A 15,085-nucleotide genomic window follows, 5' to 3' on the forward strand; every position below is an offset into this window, starting at 1 on the left:
ATGTTAAGATTAACAAAGGTCCAGGGCCAGATGGTATTCATCCCAGGGTAATTAGCGAGCTTAGCTCTGTGATTGCCAAACCTCTTTACTTAATTTTTCAGGATTCATTGAGATCAGGCATAGTGCCGAGGGACTGGCGAATTGCTAATGTGGTGCCTCTATTCAAAAAAGGATCCCGTTCTCAGCCTCAAAACTATAGGCCAGTTAGTCTGACGTCAGTGGTAGGAAAGCTTTTCGAAGGGTTAATAAAGGATAAGATACTGGACTTCATATCAAATCATAATACTATGAGATTGTGCCAGCATGGTTTTATGTGTAATAGATCTTGCCAGACTAACTTAATTTCTTTTTATGAAAATGTAAGTAGAGACCTCGATTCTGGGATGGCAGTGGATGTGATTTACTTAGACTTTGCTAAAGCATTTGCTACAGTGCCACACAAAAGGTTACTGGTTAAATTAAGGAATGTTGGCCTGGAACATAGTATTTGTACCTGGATAGAGAACTGGCTAAAAGATAGACTACAAAGAGTGGTGGTAAATGGAACATTTTCTAATTGGACCAGTGTTGTTAGTGGAGTACCGCAGGGCTCTGTACTAGGTCCCTTGCTTTTCAACTTGTTTATTAATGACCTGGAGGTGGGCATTGAAAGTACTGTTTCTATTTTTGCAGATGGTACTAAATTGTGCAGAACTATAGGTTCCATGCAGGATGCTGCCACTTTGCAGAGTGATTTGTCTAAACTGGAAAACTGGGCAGCAAACTGGAAAATGAGGTTCAATGTTGATAAATGCAAGGTTATGCACTTTGGCAAAAATAATATAAATGCAAGTTATACACTAAATGGCAGTGTGTTGGGAGTTTCCTTAAATGAGAAGGATCTAGGGGTCTTTGTAGATAACACGTTGTCTAATTCTGGGCAGTGTCATGCTGTGGCTACTAAAGCAAATAAAGTTCTGTCTTGCATAAAAAAGGGCATTAACTCAAGGGATGAAAACATAATTATGCCTCTTTATAGGTCCCTGGTAAGGCCTCATCTGGAGTATGCAGTTCAGTTTTGGACTCCAGTCCTTAAGAGGGATATAAATGAGCTGGAGAGAGTGCAGAGACGTGTAACTAAATTGGTTAGAGGGACGGAAGACTTAAATTATGATGGTAGACTGTCAAGGTTGGGGTTGTTTTCTCTGGAAAAAAGGCGCTTGCAAGGGGACATGATTACACTTTACAAGTACATTAGAGGACATTATAGACAAATGACAGGGCACCTTTTTACCCATAAAGTGGATCACCGTACCAGAGGCCATCCCTTTAGACTAGAAGAAAAGAACTTTCATTTGAAGCAACGTAGGGGGTTCTTCACAGTCAGGACAGTGAGGTTGTGGAATGCACTGCCGGGTGTTGTTGTGATGGCTGATTCAGTTAATGCCTTTAAGAATGGCTTGGATGATTTTTTGGACAGACATAATATCAAAGGCTATTGTGATACTAAGCTCTATAGTTAGTATAGGTATGGGTATATAGAATTTAATTAAAAGTAGGGAGGGGTGTATTTATGGATGCTGGGTTTTCATTTGGAGGGGTCGAACTTGATGGACTTTGTCTTTTTTCAACCCAATTTAACTATGTAACTATGTAACTCCATTTAAATATATGATTGAATAAAAAAATTGGGGGATGTAACCCTTAAAACATTTTAAGTATGTTGTAAACAGTTATTATATTTCAATACATTTTAATTTAAGATATCAAGATCAATTGGATTTATTGTTTCTGTGTGTCTGAACCCAAACTAAAATGTAATTTCACAATATGAATTTGTGTTTTGATCTGTTTAAGGGGAAACAAGGATTTCCCACTGGATGAGATGGCACTAAAGACAGAAAGGGCAGCATTTTAGAACATGTTTCTTAAAGGAGAAGAAAAGCTCCAAGACAGTTTATTGGCAACAGATTAGCCACAATAGTGCAGGATAGAATGCTATATTTATTCTGCAGAATGCTTTACCATACCTGAGTAAACAGCTGTAGACACTGTCTCTTTTTGTTTAGGATAGAAGCTGCCATATAAACTTGGTGTGACATCACTTCCTGCCTGAGTCTCTCCCTGCTTACTTACAGCTCTGAGCTCAGATTACAGCAGGGATGGGAGGAGGGAGGGGGAGAGGAGCAAACTGAGCATGCTCAAGCCCTACCCTGGAGGTTTATGCTGAAAACAGGAAGCCTGATACAGAAGCCCATGTATACACAATAGAAGGAAAGAAATACTGTGTTTCTTTTGACAGAGGACTCAGAGCAGCATTACTTTGAGGGTTTACTGGTGTATTTATATACACCTTTCTGATAAAGCTTACTTAATTTTAGCCTTTTCTTCTCCTTTAACCTTTAATCCCCAGATATTGTATATGCTAAGAATATGGTAGTGTAATGGTTGGCACCCTGAATCTAGAACCAATGCCAAGCACCCTGGTCTCGGTTCGTGCTTCTGCCTGTAGCAGCCGCCTTTGGCCTCAGGAGGAGCCCTCAGTTACTCAGATGCCGCCAGATCTTAAAACGAGAGGTGCAAGGCGAAAGGTTCTAAACAAGCGAAGGGGCACAACTGTAGGTAAAATCTTTGGGCAGAAGGTCACGGTACAAGACGTTAGGCAATAGAGTAGTCAGATCAGGCCGGGTCGAGGCAGGCAGAGAATAAACGTAGTCAGGCAGGCACGGGTCAAACCAGGAAGTCAATCAGAGGGGTTAAGCAGAAGAGGTAGTCGGTATTCAGGCAAGGGTCAGGATCCAGAAGTCAGAATAGTCAAAAGCCAGGCAGGGGTCACAACAGGAATCAAACAGGTTCAAAACAGATTAGCAAAAGCTCAAATAGCACCAGGAACAAACTCCTATAACGGGCAATGAACTGCAACCTAAAAATCCCTTTTATACTGTTTGAATTTCGTGCCATTGCGCGCTGAAGTCATCACGCCAGCACGTCCACGTCTATAAAGGAGACTAGATGAGGGCGCGCGCCCTAAGGAGCAGCAATGGCGCAAGAAGAGGGGCGGCGGTTGTCCCTGCCGCACCACTACACCACCAGGGTGAGTTGTATTTATCACAGGTAGAATATGCTGAGTTGTACCCTCATGTAAAAAATAGGATTTCTGTGCTTCTCCAGCATAAACACACACATATATTATATAGAAAAAAGTGAACCGCTAATATTAAAATAAGCATCAGAACATTTTTATCACTTAATTCTTATTAAAGGAGCAGTATACCCCTTTGTTCAAGATGGTGAAAAAACTTCTGAACAAAATGTTTTCCCATCACTGATTTACTTTACTGCCATCGGTAAAAACATTTTGGGACCTCAAGTACCAACCTGCATGGATGGTTATAGATTTGCAGAGGAAAATTAGTAATTGAGTGGAAAATTGCAGACCAATATTTAGCTTTCCATTATACTTAAATAGACAAGTTGTTTGCACATCTATCCATAAATAAGTGCTATTAAGACAGTGTGTAAGAAGTACTGTGCATAAGGTTGAGCAATGTAACTGTAGGCAGCTGTAAATTCCCACACAATAACATTAACATAAATGCAGTTATGTATACATAGGTTTGCTGAATTAACTAAAATCATCAAATCCATTTATTTCACCTGTAAGCCATAAAGAAAATGCATTTCCTGCAAGGAATAAGACTATATAGGACTGTATGTCAGATTAAATTCAGATTAGAATAAAATACATTTTTTTAATACAAACCCGTGGCCTGAAGGAGCAATAAAATATAAGCAGCAGTGCACACGGTTGTCTGGCATCTGACGTCTGTTGACTCGTGATTCTGCATTTAGGTAGTCTTCAAATTTACTGTCAATGTAATCAATGACAGGCTGCCAACTGAAAATGAAGAGTAAAAAAAAGCTTAGAACTTACTGTGACCTGACAAAACAGCAAATGATTTCAAATGTTGCATTTCAGTCTTTGCTCCAGTATCCGGGCCTTGGAGAGGCCAATATGCAATCTGCACCGAAAACCTTTTTTTTTTAAAAAGAAAACTTTAGAAATTCTACTTTATTTGTTGAAACAACATTCACAGCCCCCATCAAACTATCATCTGTTCGAAGATTCATCTAAACCCCAAAAACTGAATGATGATATGATGATGATGCTTCTCTGAGCACTTTGTAATTCACATTAATTTTCTATTACTAGCAATTTTGAAAGACCGTTTTAGACAGCTAAGATATAGACTTTCTGAAAGTGAGCAACTTTAGGGTTAGGTGACTGCACATAAAGTGCATAGAGAAGTGCAAGAAGTTTGTGCCACTGTAATTTTGGCTTTCAAAGCATGGTATTAGCAGTCTAACAATAACTAAAATAGGAGCCAGTGGACAAATGTTCAAGGACAAACAAAGAAAACATATAATGTAATATTCTTTGTTATATAGCACCAGTTATTGTGTTCAAATTAAAATCAATATGGACACCGCAGGTGTGTAGACTGCCTCCAGATGAGAAAAATAAATCATTATTATTGTTATAAAACTTTTCTTATTGAATTCTAATTCAACTGATTTGAATTAGATCTGCTATCGGCTAGCAAGATACCCATCTCCACAGACCACTTTCCACCTATAGCTGATGCTTCTGCTGGTAGTCAGGTATTTAAGTAAAAGGGGAAGTAAAGGCTAAATATTCAGAAAGCACTTCCCGGCACACTTTAAACAAAGAAATATATATATTATAGTTCTACAGATGGATACCTATGTGGGAAAATTCAGTTAACATACTAACCCACACACCTTGCATCAGAATTTACAAAAGCCGGAGCAGACAGAGGAAAAAAGGGTTTAAGCCAAAAAGGGGTATTCTGATGATCCCTACTTGAAACGAAATATCACATTGTCTGTAGCGGATTTCTTTTAATTGATCTGAACTAGAATCCTCAAAGGAGATGGTTATTTCCTGAAAACGCACGCTATCACCTCAACAGCACTATCAATAATAACCTACACAGGGCTTCCCATGCATGTCAAGGTAAGCTATCAGTGAGAGGTAGGTGTGTGTGAGGCATTTGTCCTTAGAGTCTTTAAATTCCTTGATGGTTTACCATTGGGGGGAAATGAAACAAAATCTCACCAGTTGCTATTATCCACTGCATCACCAAATCCTGGTGTGTCTACTATTGTCAAAAGCAGCTGAACTCCCCCTTCTTTGATAAGAACCTTTGACTGCTCAACCTAAGGAAATAAAATATAAAAATGGATATATCGTACATTAATACAAACTATGAACATCATTAATCAGTATATTTCTTAAAGAGGAAGTAAAGTTTAACAAAGATATGGGCTGGAAATTCTAGCCACTATGTTTTGGGTTACTTTACTACACCAAGGCATCCACAGCTCATTAGCAGGGAAGATCTGTGCCTCCAAAATGCTCCCAATATCTTCTCATCTTCTTTTTGCCAATTAACAGCACATGCTGTTGGCTGCCGTCAGTACATATTCACCAAACACAGTATAATATTTATATAATTTCTCTGCACTCGCCTCAAAACAATTTGTCGAGTTGCACTGTTGATTAAGTATGCATATGGTTGGGAAGGACCAGCACTCTCTTATATTCCGTCACAATACAATCAATTTAGATTTACATCACATGAATATTATAGATTGTAGAATTTCAGTGTCCTTGTGATGTCCAGACTGTGTCAATGTTATTTGTGCAGAGATGATATCTTAGGATAGAGGGATGGGAGGTTGATCTCTTGGTTAAGGTGAAAAGTTGATTTGATTGTTGGAAGGAAAGTGCAACTTTGACTTTGTAAAAAATACAGAATGCAGTCTTATGGCTCAGATTCCCTAACTTGGACATAAGTCTACCGGGAGAGATAGCCACCAAAATACCAGATCCCAGGTAAGGAGATTTAGGTCGATGACAGCAAGTGTTTGCAATGGAGTTCTTTGTAGAGCATTGTCTACATGTAAGTAGCTTCTATGAGAGTTTTCACTAGTGCACTCTCTATTTCATCTTAATATACAGAAAAAATTGCTTTGCACACCATGACAATAATACATTTTAGAAGAAACCGGCAACAATTTCTGATCCACATGCTCCTTTGTCATGTCTTGAAAATCACTTAATTTTGATGAATGTACATTTTTCTTTACTGTACAGGTGGGAATAGTACCCTTTAAAGGAGAACTAAACCCTAAAGTTAAAAAAACCCTACCCCCTTCCCTACATAGACCTCCCTCCTTCCTCCCCCCCAGCCTAGCTGCTACCATGGGCAAATGCCCCTAAGTCTTTACTTAACCCTCTGTGCAGATTCTGTCCAGTGGAGTTCACGGGCACCATCTTCAGCCACTTCGGTAATCTTTAGCAAGAGACTGGCACACTTCGGCAATTTTCATGAGTTTCGGCACATGCGCAGTTGGAGCAATTTTCTGTTTCGCGACAACTGCTACGCCAGTCTCATTCCAAAGCGAAGATTACCAAAGAGAAGACGATGGCTGCCGTGAACTCCACTGGACGGAATCTGCACAGAGGGGTAAGTAAAAACTAATGGGCATTTTCCCGAGGTAGCAGCTAGGCAGGGGGGGGGTCTATGTAGGGTAGGGGGTAGGGTTTTTTTAACATTAGGGTTTAGTTCTCTTTTAATGTACCATTTACAGGTAATTTTTGCATAAATGTAAAATATTTTGTTTTTTGAAGCATTTTATTTAGTGTAAACAAACAAAAATGCTCTACTGGAGGTTTTAGCTTAGCATCATAGCATACTACAATCTAGTTTGAATATTGTGACCTGTAGCAGCTTGTTTCTCCATACATGGTCAAAGAAATATATAAAAACACATCTTGAAATGATCCAGCAATACATAACTGTAAACCAGTGTCATTTGCGGTTAAACATCCAACGTATCCCATCATCTGTTTGAGAACAAATTTCCAAGGGACTCATGTAAAACAAATAAGTCTGAGACATGTAATTTTGAACTTTTCTCAACAGTGATACTTGAAATGGCTGTTTTCCCACGCACTGCCTAAAGCAATTCACTTCCATCTATTTTAAAGATCAACTTGTTGTCCTGCGAACAAGTTAAATCTGGAGACTCAATGGTGACTTTCTGATATCCTTATACTTTAAAACAGGGGGTACATTATTATATTTATTAACTTGTGTATTTATCAATACACAAGTTTCAGTGAGTCATGAGACAAAACTGATCATAGTTTATAATTGATTAAATAACTAATCCCATTATTAATGTATCTGGACCCACAGCAAATAAAAAAATTAAAAATAGGACTTGCATTCCTATTAACTTCCCTCAAACATTTAACAGAGGTCTAGCTGCATACACAAAACTTTGCCATTGAATATATTTTGAGTGGGTAGTGACCTGTGGCATATTTTTGCATGACCTACATACAGTAGAATGCAATAATAGCATAACAGTTGCAGTTCAGTTCATTTATTGGGCTAATTGGTGGAGGGATTTTGTGGTGATTTTCGGGGGGAGGGGGGTTAAGTAAAATCAATTTCCATGCAGAATACCTCAAAACACCTTGCATGATAAATGTAGTGCCAGTTTAATACTCCCAGAGCACCTGTGATAAATTTAGTGCCAATTCCATATATAATGCACGTAGACTACACACTACAATATAAGGGGCAGACTTATCAAAATGCGAGCTTAGAGCTCACCACAGAAAAATCCGCCAACCTTCTACTCATTCCGATGAGATTTTTAGAATCCCACATCAATGAGTAAAAGTTGGAGTTAAGCATTTAATAAATATGCTTCTAAAAATCCCACAGTAATTAATAGGGTCATAGAATAGCGCCGATTTCATGTCTAATGCCCCGGGTCACCTGGCAGGATAAATGTAGTATCAAAATTATGTAGAATTACTTAATATTGATTTTTTGCAGCAACTGAAAATCTCAAATCTGCCCGTGTTATGAAGCAACTAAAAATTTTAAATCTGTGTTTTTGCTAAGAGAATGCCTCAGTCATAGCAAGCAAAATGGGTAAGGATACTAAAATCAACTTCATAATGAATTAAAAATTGCATAAATATATAAAATACAGTTTACAGTTCATAAATTCCGTTTATAGAAAAAGTTGGGACATGTGGTAAGCAGCATTCTTTATACAGGTATGGGATCCGTTATCTGGAAACCCAGAAAGCTCCAAATTACAGAAAGGTCATCTCCCATAGACACCATTATAATCAAATAATCCACATTTTTAAAACTGATTTCCTTTGTCTCTGTAATACACAATAACACAGTACCTTGTACTTGATCCAAACTGTTATCTTGTTTTAGGGAGCTGCTATCTGGTTACCTTCCCATTGTTCTTTTGTTTGGCTGCTGGGGGGGGGGGGGAAAGGAGGCGGGTGATATCACTCCAACTTGCAGTATAGCACAAGTCACATGACTTGGGGCAGCTAGGAAATTGACAATATGTCTAGCCCCATGTCAGATTTCAAAATTGAATATAAAAAAATCTGCTCTTTTGAGTAATGGATTTCAGTGTAGAATTCTGCTGGAGCAGCAACTATTAACTGATTCATTTTGAAAAAAAGGTATTTTGTAGGGCAACAATGGTTAAAATATTTTACATTTCCTTAACCAGTTAATGGTGGAGTTGAGGCACACAGACAGAGAGTTATGCTATAATACAGAAAGGACTATTTAATACAGTATGTAGCTACTCACCTGAACAGTTTTTTTAATTCTGTGTGATGGCCCAGGGTAGTCGGTTGCATATAAATCCGTAAGAAAAAGAGAATTGATAAGTGTTGATTTTCCCAAGCCTGACTCTCCTGCAATTAATATTAAAAAAAAACTTAAGTTTAGGAAAAATAAATATAAAAATGGCAGTATACAATCTTTTCCAATATGACCTTGATAGTGTTTTGTGCTACAAAATACTTTTGAACATTCTCTTAGGGTGACTGCGCGTGTAAAGATTGTTTGGCTTTGATATATCTCCTTCAGTGTGGGCAAAACAATTTTTTCAACAATCCTTGGTGTTGAAGTCAATCAGAATTACCAATGGTAAAACAAAATTACCTTCTCCTGCATTTACAAACGATTACACTATGGGGCCTTTTTATCATGCTGTGTAAAACAGTAGAGAAAGGTACCACCAGTGATGTTGCCTACAGCAACCAATTAGATCTTTGCTTTTGTTCACAATCAAATTACCAGTTGCTACAGGCATCATTGTTTATGTGTTTCTTCCTTGTTAGTCTCCACCGGTGTGTGGTTTTCTCCAATGACTTCTGTTTCTGCATGACGAGATACTTCATAGGCCTTGGTGCAGACAGACATATCAGTTTTCAGCTGGCACCACCAAGTGTTCATTTTTGCACTAAAATCTCTGCGTCTGTCCCAAGGCAAACCCAGTGCCTTTTGGTGCAGATATAGGAGCCAGCATAGGCCAGTGGACTGGTTAATTGGCAGTCTGTGTTTGTCTGCAAGCCAGGAATCAGTCCTGTCTGAAATTAGCCTTAACCATTTCCTGGTTTTGCAGAGCAGAGAAGCTGATTAAACCAGTCCACAGATAATCTATCTGTATAATGAGCTGAACATTATACAATCACTGTATATTTAGAGCTTCTTATCTGTCTTTAAACAAATTACTCTGTTTATGTAGAAAGTGTGTTTTCAGTGAAAAAACTAATTTTCTATTAAAGCTTTACAATGGCAGAGATTAAAGAACTGGGAGAATATAACTCACAAATAAGAAAAAAAGGAAAGATGCCCCCAAACACCTAGAACCTACAGTGCTTGCATTCTACAATCTACAAAGAAGGTGTTAAACACCTTCTAAATGCAATGAATGGCAACAAGCTTTCTCAGGTACAACAAACTTTTTCTTTTAAACATGTCACCCTTAAATGGACCACGATTAGTTACAATGGGTTACTGCACCTATGCAAACATTGTCTGTTAAATATCCCCAATAATCTTAACCAAGGAGTCAGGACCAAGAAGGAAGCCTTTAGGGGTCAAAGTTCAGGTTCAAGGTACAGGCAAGGGTTAAGGCAAATACAAGGTCAAAGTCCAGGCTATGGTTCAATGGCAGGCAGAATGGATCCGAATCAAAGTCCAGGCAGGGGTTCAAAGTCCAGAATAACAATAATAAAGCACCCAGGAATGCTACTAAACTAATCCTATAATTGGGCAGCATCTAGATGGCCAGGGCGCCCTTTTATATTCAAATTTGGCGCCATTGGTGACGTCATTGCGTCAGCGTCGATGCGTCAGCGTCAACTTCATTGCGCTGGCACCGCTACCCACGTGGCAGCCGTGGGCAGCGCCATTTTGGGAGCGACGCCGGCTCCCAAAGAGCATTCTTCTGGACCAAAGCCCTTCCATTTGATGAGGTACTGAAGAGATTCCCTGGAGAGTCTGGGATCCAAGATCTTCTCCACTTCATACTCTAGTTGGCCGTCCACAGAGATGGCAGAAGGAGGAGACAGATCAGAAGAGAAGCGGTTGGAAATAACTGGTTTCACCAGGGAGACATGAAACACATTAGGAATCCGCATCTCAGGAGGAAGTTGAAGCCGAACCGCCAGAGGGTTGATAATTTCAGAGATGAGAAAAGGACCAATGAACTTTGGACCCAGTTTGGAATCTTCAGACGAATATTCTTAGAAGAAAGCCATACTTTATCTCCAACTTTATAAGGTGGAGAGGGCTTCCTTCTGCGGTCCGCAAAGGTCTTATGCACCAGAGCACTTTTTTCAAGATTAGATTTGGTTGCCGCCTAAATAGCAGACATGAGCCGCGTGGTCATCAGCGGCGGGAACGTCAGATAGTAGGAAGTCCTGTGGGAATGCTTGTGGATGCAGACCATACACAGACAGGAAAGGAGATCTTCCAGTGGAAGTGTGACAAGCATTATTATGAGCGAATTCCGCCCACGGGAGGTGGTCAGACCAGTCGTCTTGACAGAGAGAAACATGATTCCTTAGGAATTGCTCAAGGGCTTGGTTCACCCGCTCCGCTGCCCCATTAGTTTGAGGGTGATAGGCAGAGGAAAATTGGAGAGAAATGCCCAACACTTTGCATAAAGAGCGCCAGAACCTGGATACAAACTGGGATCCTCTGTCCACTGGAATTCCATCGCAGAGGGAAGTTTTCGCAGGGGAATGAAATGTGCCATTTTACAAAAGCGGTCAATAACCACCCAGATCACAGTGTTCCCTCTTGAGGGTGGTAATTCAAAAATAAAGTCCATTGCTAAGTGAGTCCATGGGGGAGAGGGGATGAGTAGAGGTTGTAATAATCCACTAGGGCGAGAATGGCTAGCCTTGGAAGTGGCACAAATGGTGCACGCAGCCACAAAGTCTTTGATAACTTTACGAATAGTTGGCCACCAAACAAGGCGTCGTAATAACTCTAGAGTCTTTTCAGGACCAGGATGTCCAGCCTGCCGGGAACAATGAGTCTGTTGTAGGATGGGCAGACGAAGTTCAGAGGGTACAAATGCCATCCCAATGGGAGTATCGGCAGGAGCAGAAGACTGTCCAGCCAAGATTTGTTCAGCAATTGAGCAAACAGGGATGCAATGATCTTGACAGGAGGAACAATTGGTTCTTGCTTTTCAGAACAACGATCAGCCGGGGAGAAGCTTCGGGAAAGAGCATCAGCTTTATGATTCTTGGAGCCAGGGCGATAAGTCAGGATAAAGTTGAAGCGGGAAAAGAAGAGAGCCCACCTTGCCTGTCTAGGATTCAGTCTCTTGAGAGCTTGTATGAACTCTAAATTCTTATGGTCAGTATAGATAGTGACCGGGATCAAAGATCCTTCCAGGAGGTGACGCCACTCCTCGAGAGCGAGCTTGACTGTCAAGAGTTCACGATTCCCACATCGTAATTCTGCTCTGCAGGAGAGAACTTTTTGGAGAAATAGGCACAAGGGTGTAGTTTCCCATTGGCAGATTGTCTTTGGGACAGAATAGAGCTAGCTCCAACTTCAGAGGCATCCACCTCAATGAAAAAGGGTAATTCTGGATCAGGATGTCGTAGGACAGAAGCGGAGGTGAAAGCATCTTTCATGGACTGAAATGCTTCTACTGCTGAAGGAGGCCATGAATTGGGTTTACCCCCTTTACGGATGAGAGCCAGCATAGGAGCAATACGAGAGGAGAACCCCTTGATGAATTGTCGGTAGTAATTGGCAAATCTGATGAATCTTTGAATCGCCTTGGTACTCAAAGGAAGGGGGCACTCCAGAATTGCAGACACTTTGGCCATCTCAAAACCTTCTGGGGAAATGATGTAACCTAGGAAAGGGATCTTGGACACCTCAAAGACACAATTCTCCAGCTTGGCAAAGAGAGAGTTCTTCCTCAAATGAGAGAGTACTTCCTTTACCTGGGAGCGATGGCTTTCTAGGTCCTTGGAGAAGATCAGGATGTCATCTAGGTACACGACAACAGATTTTCCCAAGAGATCCCGGAAGATGTCGTTCACAAATTCCTGAAAGACGGCGGGGGCATTACAGTGTTGAATGACGTCTTCCATTCATCACTCCCACGAATGTGGATGAGGTTGTATGCCCCGCATAGATCCAACTTCGTGAAGATCTTAGCCCCTTTCAGTTGGTCAAAAAGTTCTGCAATCAGAGGCAAGGGATACAGGTTCTTAACAGTGATTTTATTAAGTCCTCGGTAATCAATACAGGGACGTAGACCACCATCCTTCTTCTCCACGAAGAAGAAACCAGCCCCTGCAGGAGAGGTAGAGGGACGAATAAACCCCCGCTGGAGATTTTCTCGGATATATTCTTTCATGGCGGTAGTCTCTGCTGGGGAGAGAGTATAAGTGCGACCTCTAGGGGGCATGGTTCCCTGAAGGAGATCGACAGGGCAGTCATAGTATCGATGTGGGGGAAGGAATTCTGCAGACTTTTTACAAAAGACATCCGAGAATTCCTTGTAAAAGGAGGGCAGTGTCTTCAAATCTGTTGTAGAGATATTCACCCTCAGGAGGGGTTTAGCAGGAAGACAGTGCTGTTGACAGAATGGACTCCAACGAGAGATCTGTCCTGAAGACAAATCAATGGTGGGGTTATGCAAGCGCAGCCAGGGTAGACCCAGGACGACAGGAACTGAAGGGCAGGAAATAATCAGGAACAATAACTTTTCTTTATGCAAAGTCCCAACCTGCACAGGTAATTCCCCGGTCGTCATGGAGATAAACTCGGACGTTAGAGGCTCGTCGTCAATGGCAGTAACCCGAAGGGGAGTAGAAAATGGATAAAGGGGAACATCCATATACTTGGCAAAGAGAGCGTCCATAAAATTCCCGGCAGCCCCAGAATCGATGAAGGCAGAGCCGAAAATCGTTTAGTGGCCAGCCGAATCTGAAAAGGCAGAAGAAACCTGTGAGAGTTCTCTTGAGATTGGGAAATAACACCCCCTACTCGCGTTACCCAGGCTTTACCTTGGGGAAAAGAACCCTTAGGCCTCACAGGACAGGAATTGGCAAAGTGAGATTGACCACCACAATATAGACAGAGCCCCGCCAAATGCCTCCAATGTTTCTCCTGCTCAGTGAGACACGCTCTTCCAATCTGCATAGGTTCCTCCGGCGGAATTACAGAAGTCTGTTGGGGAGAAGGAGGCAACAGAGGTCTTTGAAATTGAGGAACCAGCGTGGGTTGAAATCTCTTGACTCGGTCCCTATCAACTTGATGTTCTCTCAGCCGAGTGTCCACCTTGACAGCCAAAGCAATAAGGTCTTCTACCTGTGTGGGTAATTCACGGGAGACCAGGTCATCTTTTAGGCAGATAGAGAGGCCATTGTAGAATGCAGCATGATAGGCATCATTGTTCCAACTAGTCTCAGCAGCAATTCAATAGCATATTCAGCCACGCTGCGATTCCCCTGGCAAATCTGGAACAAGCGGGAAGATGCGGTCGCAACCCGACCAGGACCATTCGGAATTCTTAAAGGAAAGCCTTGGCATCATCAATTAAAGGAGACTCTTTCTCCCAGTGCGGAGATGCCCATTCGAACGCTTTTCCAGCCAGACGAGTAATTACAAATCCCACTTTAGCTCGCTCGGAGTCGAATTCAAAGGGTTGCAGGGCAAACCGGATCGGACACTGGTTCACAAAACCACGACAGACTTGGGGATCACCACTGTAGAGAGGCGGTGCCGGAATACGTGGACCAGTAGTGGAAGACTGTGGGGCAACGGCAGTAGCAACAGGAACAGGTGCTGATGTAGTTGGCGTAAGAATGGATAATTTTTCCAGGATCGCCTCCAGTGTTTGTCCCACATAGGATTGGCGTGCTTCATAAGCCTCCATGCGAGAATGCAGACCATGAAAGGCCCTTCCGAAATCAGGTTGAGCTTCCTCAATGGGGTCCATGGCCCAATTATAATGTCAGGGGGCCTATCGGCTCCCAGCGGGAGAGTCAGGACCAAGGAGGAAACCTTTAGGGGACAAAGTTCAGGTTCAAGGTACAGGCAAGGGTTAAGGCAAATACAAGGTCAAAGTCCAGGCTATGGTTCAAAGGCAGGCAGAATGGATCAGAATCAAAGTCCAGGCAGGAGTTCAAAGTCCAGAATAATAATAATAAAGCACCCAGGAATGCTACTTAACTAATCCTATAATTGGGCAGCATCTAGATGGCCAGGGCGTCCTTTTATATTCAAATTTGGCGCCATTGGTGACATCATTGCGTCAGCGTTGATGCGTCGGCGTCATTGTGCCGGCGCCGCTACCCACGTGGCCGCCATTTTGGGAGCCGCCATTTTGGGAGCGACGCCGGCGGACAAGGGTGGCGTTCCTGACAAGGATTAAGGCCCAAAATACAGATAAGGTCCAGTGGTGGAAATACCGGGGGAGCAGGGGGTGCGAGCGGGCCAGGGCCCGCACCCCCTCAGGCCACTGAAATGCGGGCCGTACGGAGGGGGCGGGGGCCTGGCTGCGCATCAGGCACCAGGGCCCGCCCCCTCTAGTTACAGTACGGATAAGCTACATACAATATATGGTTTCAATTAACACATTTTCCCACAAGATTTTGTGAAATGGAACTAAATCTAAACATCCATTCTGTAAT

The 15,085-nt window shown here is 41.9% G+C and overlaps 1 protein-coding gene across 7 annotated transcripts in view; it reads right to left on the reverse strand.

The window, feature by feature from the left end:
• Positions 1–15,085, reverse strand: part of septin7.S (septin 7 S homeolog) — a 169,606-nt gene that overhangs the window by 95,651 nt on the left and 58,870 nt on the right. For all 7 annotated transcript variants that reach the window (XM_041567592.1, XM_041567591.1, XM_041567595.1 and 4 more), the window contains 3 exons: positions 8,712–8,818; positions 5,120–5,220; positions 3,743–3,877 (listed from right to left, as the gene is read on the reverse strand). In XM_041567592.1, coding sequence (XP_041423526.1) covers positions 3,743–3,877; positions 5,120–5,220; positions 8,712–8,818 — 343 coding nt within the window. The remainder of the gene's footprint in view (positions 1–3,742; positions 3,878–5,119; positions 5,221–8,711; positions 8,819–15,085) is intronic.

Source organism: Xenopus laevis, chromosome 6S, assembly GCF_017654675.1.
Source record: "Xenopus laevis strain J_2021 chromosome 6S, Xenopus_laevis_v10.1, whole genome shotgun sequence".
NCBI lineage: Eukaryota > Metazoa > Chordata > Amphibia > Anura > Pipidae > Xenopus > Xenopus laevis.